This window comes from Alosa alosa, chromosome 22 (genome assembly GCF_017589495.1).
Source record: "Alosa alosa isolate M-15738 ecotype Scorff River chromosome 22, AALO_Geno_1.1, whole genome shotgun sequence".
Taxonomy (NCBI): domain Eukaryota; kingdom Metazoa; phylum Chordata; class Actinopteri; order Clupeiformes; family Clupeidae; genus Alosa; species Alosa alosa.
The window spans coordinates 5,638,607-5,652,120 of NC_063210.1; the positions used below are offsets into that span (position 1 = coordinate 5,638,607).

The 13,514-nt window shown below is 41.8% G+C and overlaps 1 protein-coding gene across 2 annotated transcripts in view; it reads right to left on the reverse strand.

Annotated features, from left to right (window-relative positions):
• Positions 1–3,960: 3,960 nt before the first annotated feature.
• The window catches only part of LOC125287849 (ras-related protein Rab-5C-like), a 13,300-nt gene continuing 3,746 nt past the window's right edge, over positions 3,961–13,514 (reverse strand). For both annotated transcript variants that reach the window (XM_048233896.1, XM_048233895.1), the window contains exons 4-6: positions 10,521–10,643; positions 9,335–9,428; positions 3,961–5,001 (exon numbers count right to left, since the gene is read on the reverse strand). In XM_048233896.1, the coding sequence (XP_048089853.1) occupies positions 4,874–5,001; positions 9,335–9,428; positions 10,521–10,643 (345 nt within the window). In that variant the 3' untranslated portion in view covers positions 3,961–4,873. The remainder of the gene's footprint in view (positions 5,002–9,334; positions 9,429–10,520; positions 10,644–13,514) is intronic.

Below are 13,514 nucleotides of genomic sequence, written 5' to 3' on the forward strand. Positions count from 1 at the left end.
CTTGAACCTTCTTGAGTCTTGAATACTTTATGTTTGTCTTTTTAGGCTGTCATCTTAACAAGATCCCTTTATCAAAAGAGACAGGTCAATCTAATGCAATCTTACCATACTGAATAGAGGTCAGTGTAATGTGAAAACAGTTTAGAACAGGGGGGAAATCTTATCATAGGAGAAGTGGCTCAATCCACGTGTGAATACTACCCAGAACAGAGTCCCCATTGACAACTCCTGTAGGACAGCCCCGCCTAACACCAACCGACACTGCCAGCTCACACACTCACACCGTGTGTGTGTGTGTTTGTGTGTACATGAGCAGGCTCTCTTTAAGGCACAGGTTAAGTATATACCAGCATGGCAGACAGTCCCCCACTACCCTATTCATGTGATCTATCCCACTGAGATTCAAATTCTGGACATGGTATTTTTCTACTAGTTCAATTAAAATTATTACTATACAGCAGAAATTTAAATGAAAATTATGTACTCAAAGTACTATTTGAGGTCGGAACTGTCATCCATCATTGCATTCAAGGCTTGGATTAGGATGACAGTGCCATCTAGTGAATATAATGTGTAATTGCTAGAATTTGTTGCAATAATATACAAGATGCTGGCAATTAAAAAATGACTACTGCAGTAAATTAGGCTACTGTAAACAGATGTAGCATAGGAAATATGGATTACAGGGATTAGTGTCATGTTTAAAGTGTTCTCATCAAAGCAGTAATATAACAAATGCATGCCATGCTAGAAAAAAAAACATGGTTTAAAAAATATACGACTCTTGCTGACAAACATCACTTCCCTTTATCTGTCATAAAGGTGCAATTCTACAGTGTCTTTCAAGATCTGTAGTACTATGCATTACACCAGTTCCACTGCCAGTTTCAATCACACTGTTACAATATACCTGAATTCTACATGCATTAAAGAATAATTCATTAGAAAAAAGGAAATTAACACAGCCAATCTAGTCTCACTTATAAGTACTCAGTTTCTTGATGCAGCTGGTTTAAGTGAAGCACCAATATGCAAAAATGTGCATTAACATTCCACACACAAGGACCAAATTTGCAAATACGCAGATACACACAAGTAATGAATAATACCGAGCTTATCTTCGGACACAGTGTGAGTACAGACACACACACACACACACACACACACACACACACTTCGACACACATTCACACACACACACAGAGTCTAACTGACTAGGGCGAATATGCTTACCATGCATGGCCGCAATCACATGGGAGAGAGAAAGGACCTTGGGCATAAACAAAGCTGCCATTCTAATTTTATATCCAGGTCATTTAGGTAACACGCCCCCACTTGCCACTACTCCCTCTCTCTCTTCCTCTTTTACCCTCCTCTCTCTGCCCCTTTCCCTCTCTCCTTCTCTCTCTCTCACACACACACACACACACACACACACACACACACACACACAGGGATACACACACAAGAGCCTTGGTGATTTAGCGGTTTCAACTTAATATAATTCAGTGCTCAATATTTCACCCAGCACTCAGTCAAATTAAAAGCGATCTGAGGTCCTGCATGGCCCTGGAGAGAGAAGTAGTGCACAACCCAAATGACCACTGGATGGAGAAGGAACACATGTCCAGCGCCATCACACATAATCTGAGTCGCACTTAACACTCATCAGGACAAACGCACGGGGCCTTCTCCTCATTATCATTTAAAGAATAAATCATGAAAAGCATTGAGCTTGCCCTCCAGTGATGCCTTACTTGACCACGATTTGCTGTTCTAATGAATGCTTAAGGGTAAATGAACCAGAGAGGACACTGGACCAAAACACTTGCATATGAAAACAGGAAAAATACTATTGGTGGAATGTAGGTCATTATTTTGACACCTCAGTAAGCACAATTTTTTAATCATGACATATTCTGCTTTGGTTGCTGTGATGCCCTGTTATAACCTGTTTTAGGTGTCAAGGTTTAGGTGTCAAGATACACATATAACGTATACAAACACTAAATATAACCGGTACTATACCTTGATATACTTATACCTTCACTGAATGCTTAAATAATGTAATTCAAGAGTAATGACCAGTATGCAGAATATTTCCCTGAGTAGCAATGCTTCACTCTAAAGCATGGATGAGATGTACAGCTTAGCCAAGGAAAATCCTCTAGATTCTCTAGATACCATAGATCTACAAACCTTTCTTTTCTATATCCATGGAAGATACTCAGCTTACATCATCACTGCCAATTTTACTTATTTAAGCTCTCTTTGTACCCGCCACCCCTTTGTCCACTTTGTTACCCCACCAACCCGTTCCTCCGTCTGTACGTCCAGCAGCCTGGGGGAGTATGGAGGGGGTCGATTGGTGAGTTTCGTACGCAGGAGAGGACTCGACCACAGCTAAGCTTAGCTCTCATCTGCTCACAACACAATGCCGGAGCACTGGCCGCGCCAACTATGTAAGTATCAGGATGGGTGCCAGGCTCCGTGGATGGCAGCTCTTTCTCAACGGACGCCGCGGGCATCAGAAAATCATGTTGTGATGAAAGCCCGTCGTAAACACACTGCAGTGTGTGTGTATATGTGTGTGTGTGTGCATAAAGAATTGAGCGTACAGGACAGCAGTAAAGGGGGGAATGTAAACAGCGATTGTGAGAGCCCAAAGCTGGACACGGGCCAGTAAAAAAGCATGTCAGTCATCACATGCTTTTAACACTACCGTGAGCAATGTGTGTTCAGAAAATATGAACTGGAGATTTAAAAGAACATCATGAAAATAGTTGCTCTAATAAAAACATTTTTTTTTTAAGAGTATCCCACTGGGCTCTTAAAAATTGCCAATCAAAATCATCCTTAGTCAATCAAGCCTTAATCAGAACATCACAGGAAATGTTAAAAGCATACTGTTTGTCTTCTTGTAGTTACTGAGCTGAGCTAGAGCTAGGACCAAACAGTACTGAATTTATGGGATCAACACACAGGTAAAAAATGTTTTAAGCACTATACATCTATACATTCTTCTAGAATATCAATAACAGTTAAATGAATAAATGTACATATGTACAAAAGGAGACTATGAGTCTCCAGGGCTCAGATGACAGCGTGGTCCAGCTGCTTTTACTCTTCACACCAGCATTCACGCAGGTGTATCATCACCAGTAAATGTGCATGCTACCATTAAATGTTATTGGCAAACAATAAGCTAAATTATGAAATCGTTGTGGTGTGGACTGATTTATACAGTATGTAGAGCTGAACATCATTGGGTGTTGGCAAATGTGGGATATTTCCCTATCACAATATCGGCAATATCAATATCTGTTCAAAGTAGAATTTCAGGATGGTACCCATGCATCACAGACTCCTGAGGCCATTATGTTCTACAGAAAGCCTACTGTATATATCATATGCATGTAAGAAAATGTTGCATGTACCGGTATTTTAGCACGAAGGCTTGAAATGCTGTGTGTTGTGAACCTTGACCTTGTCCCTCCGTGGGACACGGTCTTACGCCTATGCTCCCTTTTTCATACGTACATAGATACATTCGTTTCTTACGTTGATCCTTTTCAACTGTATTCATAAGCTTGAAGTGCACGGACAAACGAACGTATTGGAGGCTCGGTCTGTAGCCGTATCCGTTTTTTAAGGTTTAGTATAAATCAGGCTTTACACAACAGGATGCCTCACAGGTGTTCCTTTACCGAGAGAGATAACACGGATTCATGCATGTCTCAGGCGATTATCTTTGAGGTCCGGAACAATCCGCCTCAAGACGTGCCTATGCGTGTGAACACACACACACACACACACACACAATTATTTTCTTAAAAATCTTAATGTGACATTAAAGGACCATGAAATCAGCTTGGGAAAAGATCTAAATAAGTGAATCAGTATGATAAGCTGTTCCTTGCACAAACACCTGTTTTAGGGAGAAAAATTCAAAGCCATTAATGAATTAGATGGTACTTTATGTATAGTTTATAAATTATAAAGAAAAGGTAGGTCAGTCCCTTGTGCTTCATGATTGTTATACAGAACACAAAATATGATTATAGGCTTATAATTTATCTGTTCAATATACAAAACACTTCATGTTTACATTTCACTTCTGAACGGTTTTAATGCATTTTATACAGATTGGAAAAAGCATGAAGCCGGACATATGTGTATGGATGCCTGTGTCTGTGGATGTGTACTGTGTGTTTACATCTGTGTATATGTGTGTGTGTAAGTATATGTGTACAGATAGTGTGTATAAGTATGTAATATTTGTATTGTGTAGGCAGGTGTGTGGGTGTGTGTGTGTGTGTGTGTGTACATATATGCATTTGTGGGGGGTGGCTCTGGCGGAGTCCATGATGATGTGCAGCACAAGGCAGTGTCCTCTCAGATCATTCCCCACCACTCAACCCAAGCCCACACCACCATTAAAATAACAACAACAACAACAGATAATTTACAAACCCACGAGCGCGGACCCGGGAGAAAGGCCCCTCTCCCTGATCCCTGATTCCTTTCCTTCAGAGCAACAAAGTGGGAAGGACCCGGATAAACAGAAATCACCTAACACCAAATCCTCATGATGTCCTTTAAGAACCATAAACTTGAAGACGTGATAGATAACCTTTAAATACCATAATGTTACAGACAGGGGTATAAAAGGGTAGAGGTTAGAACAAGGAGATAGAGCTGAGTGTGTGGAGTCCCTCTAGCTTATTACGATGATCGTTACAACTTTTAGACTGTGATCAGTTTAAATGCTAGTCTTTTTTTGCGGCAAATATAAATTAAAAACTCTCTCCTGCGATTGGTCTCTGTTCCTGTTGATCCAGCAGCCCAAGCTTGTGTTCTCCTTTGTGATTGGTTAATTGCCCCTGCCGCAGCATTGGCCCATGCGGCTCTGGGAGGCAGGCTCATTCAGGTCCACTCCAGGTCTGACCCGGCCTGCCGTTCCGAGTCCACTCTGGGGGTCACTCTTCGGAAGCTTCTTAGCTGCAGATATACAAGACCACCATTACAATTACCGTGCTCACAAAGCAGACAAAGCACAAGCCCAAACACACATGGTCAGAGGGACACTTAGAGAGGTTCTGTTTCCAACAGGTTTAGCTCCTAATATGTAGAATTAGAATCACATTCTAAACACATCATCCAAAAACACAGCAGGCCACAGGTACGGGTACATCAACTCTTTTTATTGACAACCATTGTGCTGTCATTCCAACAGAATAGACAGATTGGGCATGGGGAGTTTAACAGCTCGTTCTTTACAGTTCGAGAGTTACAGCTTTACCGGGTTTCTCTGAAACTGAGTGTTAACTATTTGGGTGTTAATACTCCATGAGGGGGACTATCGAGCCCTGTGGTCGGCCATCTTGGCCCTGAAAGGAAATAAATATGTGTGCGCGAACAGTTTGGAACTACTTCAAGAATCTCCATACAGTGCTGCTGTACACTGGGTTCTTGACTAGTATAATCATTCTATGTTGTTTTTTATGTTTTAATTATTACTTTTAAACACTTTTAAACGACTGCCCTTTTATGCTTTTATGTACCATTACCTTGTGTGTTTTATGTTTTCTTCTTGTTATTATTTTTTTTAATACTTTTTAAACTATTCTTTGACTATTGCCCTTCTACGCTTTTAATAGCTATTCCTATTTGCTTTGATTTATATAAAGCACATTGAATGACCTTTGTATATGAAATGCGCAATATAAATAATGTTGACCCAGAGGAGGCTACAAGGTATGTGGAACAAGGAACGAGGATACAAATTGCAGGTGCAGATAAGCCGTAAGGCATAAGGGGTAAGGGTAACAGTTGCTATAGAAACAGAGCAAGGGGATAAGGGGTGTTACAATGAAGGTAACAAAGCGCAAGACATTTGGGGTACAGGGGAGAGGTTCAGTATCTAGATTGTAGAGGATTCGTTACTGTGGCTAAAACCATGGACTTGGTTGATGCTTTCCACGCTTTTGCAGGGGACTTCAGTATCTGTCTCTAAGAGGAGAAGAATGGTCTGGTCTGGTCTGGTCTTGTAGTTTCATCTCTTGTCAGGGTCCCCTATCCCCCTATCAGGGTATTTTTTCACTTCAAAATGCAAAATGGCTGTAGAGGGGACAGTGGCAGGTTGACATGGACAAGGCTAATTAAATGTTGAAAGACTAGAGGAGTGTGATGTGTGCTGTTGCTATTGCCAGTTCATTGCTATTATAGATATGAGTAGCATAGTTACAATGCATTTTATCAGTCTCAAATAGAAGGTCTATTTCTAATATATGACATCTAGGGAATGTAAGACGATAAGCTGTCTAGTCAACACAAACCAACACAGGATCTATGCAGTAAGCAGTGTTCCTTCCACACCGCAGGAGAGAGAGGGCATATGTGGCCATGTCTGGGTTAATGATGCGGTATGTAAAACAGTAATGTGTGGTATATGTGGCACGCCAGTGTTATCACCTGGGGATTAATATTCAACCGCACCAATCTAAACACCCAGAAACAAAGAAATGTCTCAGGGTCTAAAAACGATGAACGAGATTGAGAGCTGTAGGCCTAAGCCGAACAATGAAATAGAAAGAAATTGGCTGCTCTGACATTCATTGAGTGGGATCATCAAAAACACTGAAGCGAAAAGCACACTCCGGCACTCTATGTCAGATGAAGTGACTGGCCCCCTCAAATAGACTGTGTGGAGGATGCTCAAACACAGGCTGACCACACACGTAAATAGCGGACATGACACAAGAGCCAGGGTAATGGAGGAAGCCACAGCTGACACGGTGACCCAGGTGCATTTAAAATAGAGGTGCAACAACAAAAGCTGTGTCTACTTCCATCCAGCTCCCACCAGAGTGGAGTCAAAGGGTTCTGACAGGCTGTGTTCACTCCCTCACTAATCATGACAAACTGTTTGTGCAGCGTATGCAGGCAGACTCTCACTGGGAATATTGGGCTGACAGGGAAAACAAGCACTGACTCACAGCAAACAACCACAAACACAGACACATATAAACACACACTAAACAAACACAAACACACACATACTAAAAACACAGGGCCAAACACACACTGAACAGACACAAATAAACACACACACACACACAAAACACACACACTAAACACACACACACAATAAACTCAGGGCCAAACATACACTAAAGATGTCCACACTGACACACTGATGCAGCAATTCTGTGACCAAGTTCAAACATTATTTAATTCCTAGAGAGATTTTAAAATGATTTAATTGACCGGTTTAATTAAAGCTGCCTATAGTTTAGTTCAGCCACAAATTTTAAATCCCATCCACTGGAAGGTCAGTCGAGCAGAAGAGTGGAACCTGGTCAAGGGTCTCATTCACTCCACATCAAACTGAAGTACTTTCAAGCACCTTTTCAACTACATTTCCTTTTAAACCCATTTATTGTGTCTGCCTAAAATTAAACACTTGTCAATGGACACACACACACACACACACACACACACACACACACACACACACACACACACACACAGCTTGTTATGAGAAATACCAATTTGTTTCCCATGATTACAAATCTGCGATTTACTCTTGTGAGCGTCACCTTAAATAGGGGCCACTCCATAATAAATTAACAAACTGCCATTTTATACACCTGAAGCAGAACCTATGCCATTTACAACACAAATGTAATCAACATCAATCCACTGACAGAGCGTTGCAGGTCAGCACCTAGAATACAGGCTCTTTGTCACTGTCGAGGTTAATCAGTGAATGGGCCAATTAGGCAAAGGAATCAATGCAAATCCACAACTATAACTGTTAAGCTTGTGTCATCAATAAACGTGTCTTCAAAGATTAAGTGACCCTATTGACTCATGACATCAAGTCGTCAGAGAGTCCTGTCCAGAAAATGTGCCCCTGTCACACTTTTCTCTGGATCTATGACCAGCTCCTGTCTTGTTCATGGTGCTGCTATAGAATATGGCACCCCCTCTTGTGTCCTAAAGCAGCGGTTCCCAAACTTTTTTTCTCGCGTACCACCACCTCTATTCTGACTCGGCTCGCATACCCCCACCATCCGACACATAAAAACGTAACGCATTCTATTGACGCATTCCAGGCATCATGTTTAATTAGCCGCCCTACATGATACCAAATAACAAAATCAAAATGTGGTTTGAGCTCTCACAGTAAAAAAACAAAAAAAAACAATGCGGAGAACAACATTATGAAACACAAAGAACAAAGAGAACATATACTTAAGAGTTTTAAAAAAATTCTTTTTAACTCCTTTCCGACATTGCCCTTTTCATCTCACGTACCCCCTGGTGCAGTATTTCCCAACCTTTTTTCCCTTGAAGGCCCCCTTACCTGTGTCTAAGACAAGCCAGGGCCCCCTACCCAAACTCCTACCCGCATACACACACAAAAAGAATAAAGTGATTAATTACAAACTTATAAGTTCAGAGGTCAGAGGTAATAAATAGCTACATAGATTTAAATGTGGAACAAAAATATGTTTTAGTTTGGATTATACAGAACTTTGATTATCTATTTGAGTGTGTTATCGGGATTTTATACATTTAATGTGCGCAAATATAGTTTTGGTGACCTTACAACCTCAGCCCAGGCAACATTGTGCGGACCCCCGGCAATCTCTGGCGACCCCTAGTGGGGTCGGCGGACCCCAGGTTGGGAACCACTGCCCTAGTGGAAGCTCACGTACCACCGGTGGTACACGTACCACAGTTTGGGAATCCCTGTTGGAAACCTCAGTATGTGTTAAGGCTCATTCATGTCCAATGGTACATTTGGATATCGGCTGAGAGGCTTCTTTGCATTCCTTTTGTCCATATTTTGTACATTTTCAGCAAGCTTACAGACACGGATGAAAGAAACCACCATTGGAAATGGATATATTCTTTTTTTGAACTTAGGCTTTCTTCCAAACGTTGCTAGTATGGTTTAATCCTGCTATTGGTCGCTAGCGTCAGAATAATAGCATGGTACTTGTGTTGTGACTCATCTGATTGGTTTTGTTTATATATTGCTATATTGTTACATGGAAAATGAGCAGCAAAACTGGATTGATGGAAGATTGACCCTTGTTATATGCTGTGAACTGAGTTATAGCTTTAAATAGAATAACATTGATCTATTTAGCAGCCATTTCCATACAAAGCATCTTACAGTATTGACATAAATGATCCCCAGTAGCCTATATGAGCTCTTGTGATGCTGTGTGCTGGGCACCTTGGTCTACCTAACCAGAGTCTATGAGAGAAGCCACAGACAGAGCAGGTTTGGTGTTCTAGGGACAGAAGGAGAACCTACCGATGGCCATGAAGATCTCGTTGACGTTCAGGGCTGTCTTGGCAGACGTCTCCATGAACAGTAGGCTGTTCTCATCGGCGTAGTCTTGAGCTTCCTGCAGAGGGCAAAAGTCAAGAGGGAAGCCAAAGATCAGGTAAATAGGGGTCAAGCATGTGAACTCAATTAGCAGACCCCAGCACAGACGCATCAACACCCCCACCCAAATAATCCACACCCCATTAAAGACCCCAGCACAGACACATCAACACCCTGTGACAGAGTGACCCACACGGTCACTATATTTATAGTTAATTATGTTTTTTGCCATGTTTTTTCATTGTAGGTGGTATGCTTTGGCAGAGTGCACAGATTCTATTACTGTTATTTTTCTGCCAAAGATAGTGTTATGATTTCAACTGCAGGTTCTTTGATTTAGTTTGTGTATTTGCGCTGGAGGTGCAAGAAGGGGTGTGTGCCCCTGGGTACCCAAATTGGCTGATTAGCCTAATAAGTAGTAGGCCTGTTTTTTCCAATTAGGGAGGTCACCTGATCACTTTAAATCCCTGTGGAGGGAGAAGGTGAGGCCTCTAAATTTTCACATGCTGTGCGTACCTGACACTGCTGTGAGTGGTTAGGATGATTGTGCGGCTTATTATAGTCCAATGTGTGACACTGCGTTTTTTTTGTATTTTGTCTAGTCTGTATTGTTTTTTGTAATTAATATAGGTTACTTTTCACGGGTGTTTTCGGAGTATATTGGCTGAGTCAATAAACCTTTTTACACCAAAACCTGTCTGCTTCTCCTGGACCCCGAGGCTACATTATCACACACCCCCAGCCAAAAAAAATCCACACCTCAATAAAGACCCCAGCATAGACACATCAACACCCCCACCCAAAATAATCCACAAGAAAGTGGCCAATAAAAACCTGTTTTCAGGTGTAGAGAAAAATAATATTGGACATGAAGGATGACAAACAAACAAACATAAACATACACAACAAACAATAATCACACTGTTCCCTCTGCCACCAAAAACATATCCACTAGCAGAACTACACAACATTGCAAAACAAATTACCAAATTCAAACTTACACAGGCACAAACATTGCATCCCAAACTTTTTGAACTCCTCTCTCTCTCGGTCACACACACACACACACACACACACACACACACACACACACACACCCCTTCTTGCACACCTGAAACTCCACGGTCCTCTTGTTGGACAGGTCGGCTTTGTTGCCGGCCAGGGCGATGACGATGTTGGGGTTGGCCTGCTTCTGCAGCTCCTTCACCCAGCTCTTGGCCCGCGTGAAACTGTCCTTTAGTACGGCAACACAGAGGGGACACACACGTCAGTTCACACACAGACAACACAGAGGGGACACATAGCTCAGTACACACACAGATAACACAGGGGTTCTTAGTACCAGTTCTAGTTCTTAGTACTTAGTACAACAAACTCGCTTCCTGCCAGGACTTTTACGGGTTTTTCCCAAATCACGGAAGTAACGTCGATGCAGCGGTAGATAGCAGCAGAGAGAAGAATCCATCAGGCAAGTGTTATTTAAATAAACTCCTGGTGTACTTACAAACTTTCCAATGCCTCGTTTTATGAGTACAGAACATATTTGTACTACTGTAGAAGTTTCGTACCATTCAGGGCATTATTAGTGGGGTAACTTACGAGATACTCTATTGGTTCCATAAGCGCCTGCACAAGCCATTTGTTTCTGTATTCGCCTGATAGCGCTACTTGACCAATGTTCGACCAAGTGAAAACAGCTTCTGGGAGGGTGGTTGGCTCGAGGTCATGGTGCAAAGGCCCTAGGGTGAAATTACTCCGAACCATCACTTTAAAACAACTGCTGCTGCTGAGTGCCTCACATTGAGCGTGTGAAATCTGATTTCTCCTGAAAACAGGAGATTAAAAGAAATAATTAATGCCATTCTCTGCTTATTATTGTCACAATCACACACCCCATATCAACCAATAAGCCAATTATTTTCCCCCACTTCCAATCAACATCTTCAACACCAAAGCTTCCTCAAGCCCAATCTTGCCGACCAAAGGTGTAATGCACTGTAAAATAACTGCCAATCAAATGTCAATCCCTTAGGTTCAGGGATGTAGTGGAGGCTAAACGCAAATAAACTCAGTTTATCCACCTCTGAACTTTGGATAAGAGACATTTTTTTTTTCTTACTGTTTTCACACCTTTAGTGATACACACGTTAAAAACATCTTCACTCTGCAACCACTACACTTCCTCCAGTAGCCTTCTACTTCTTGATCTACAGAATGCAGATGACACCCACACAGAACAAATGCTTCCCCCAAAAGGTACACTGGTCACTTGTGGTTTTGTGTATTTTTTTAACCACAAAAAAAACGGATGGAGACATTTCACTAGCTCGGCGGTCCCATATGAAAATGTAACACCTCCCTTTCGACTTTTTAAGGATCCGCAGGGACCCTGACTACCGAGGGAATGGGATTAAGCCTGTGTGTGTGTGTGTGTGTGTGTGTGTGTGTGTGTGTGTGTGTGTGTAAGAGAGAGTCCAAAACATTCCAAAACACACACTGACATAATGCAGAATACCAATATGTTACCAATGAGATGACATCCCTCTGTTTAAAACATTACAATGTTCAAAGCATTACATTTCTGTGAGTGGGCAGTTATGCCTCAATCTTAGGACGCTGATTATGTCATACAGCATGAGAAGGACAAGCCTCATCTGCAAAACAAACCCACACCCTTGCAAGCCACATTCTGCAACCATTGGTGTGTGTGTGTGTGTGTGTGTGTGTGTTGTCACAGACCATAAATCTGCCTGAAGTCATATGTAGTGTGTGATACATTCTGCCGGTCTATGTGCAAGCCTCTTTCTGCAACCATTGGTGTGTGTGTGTGTGTGTGTGTGTGTGTGTGTGTGTGTGTGTGTGTGTGTTTCACTGTTCTACTTATGTCACAGGCCATAACAGCTGGTACATATTTTGGAGGATGAAACTATGCATAAGTGTGTGTGCATTTTCAAACATACACATTTAAGAAATAACAGGGTATACAATACATTATGATAAGCATCATCATTTCATTCTTATATTTTTAACAGGAGGCAGTACCATACTGTTATCCTCCTGAACCACCAACAACCCAGTTCTACGTCACACCATCTGGCTATAGGCTACTGAAGTAAAAGTAAAGTTAGGTGAGTGGGATAAAGCCTGGCAAGGACTTGCAATGGCAATGGGAATTGAACCCATGCCGACCGTTTCTCCGTTGGCAACAGTACCGCTGATGTCCAAATGGTGTTAGGAACCCCTCTGCTTTAGAGAGACCCGTTGTGGTTTCTCACCTTTGACATGGTGTTGGAGTGATGCGGGTTGTTTTTTTTTTCATTTACTCCAGATCACACTAGCCGCAAACCCACTATCGAGCCAAGCCGAGATAAGACGATATTTGAGCTTCCTCGTCAAAAATTGCTTCCTCGTCATTAGGCTGTGTGTTGTCCTAAATCCCACCCTCGATGTTGAAGTCATACCCAGATTAAGCGAGGGAAGTTCGAAGTATCAGAAGTTGTTGTTGCCGTCTTTTGCTCAGTAGAATATTAACACTTAAGATAACACACAAATAAAGCACCCTTCACAAGGGAGACTCATCTGTTCCTTTATATAATGTGGTGTCTTAGAAGTTAAGCAATACATCTCACAGGCAGCTTGACCTGGATCTAATGTAAAACAACCAGGAGGTTCATACAGCAATGTTAATCCAGATTTGTTTTTAGTGACGTTAGCCTTTGTTTACAGTAGAGCAACATGGCTAGAATGCTAATTGTTCATATGTAGTACAAAACACTGGCTGGAAAAAAGGAACCTTGGCTGGCTAAAAAGTGGTCAATTATTAACCACTGGTAAATATATGGTCATTAAACTTTCCATACAGCCATGTTGTATTCGTTTGAGCCAGTGTTGTTTTGAATTGAAATATGACTTAATACAGGAGTGTTGTTGTGAATCTTGATGTGAAACCCATTTGCTTCAAATTCACAGTATGTGCTTGGAAACCTAAAATGCTGAGAATAGTGGTGCAAATCCAAATCAATTAGCTAGCAATCGCTAGTAATGCAGGCCTGGTTACCGGACATGTTTTAGTGCTGAATCGCCCTGACCTGCCCATGGTTAAACC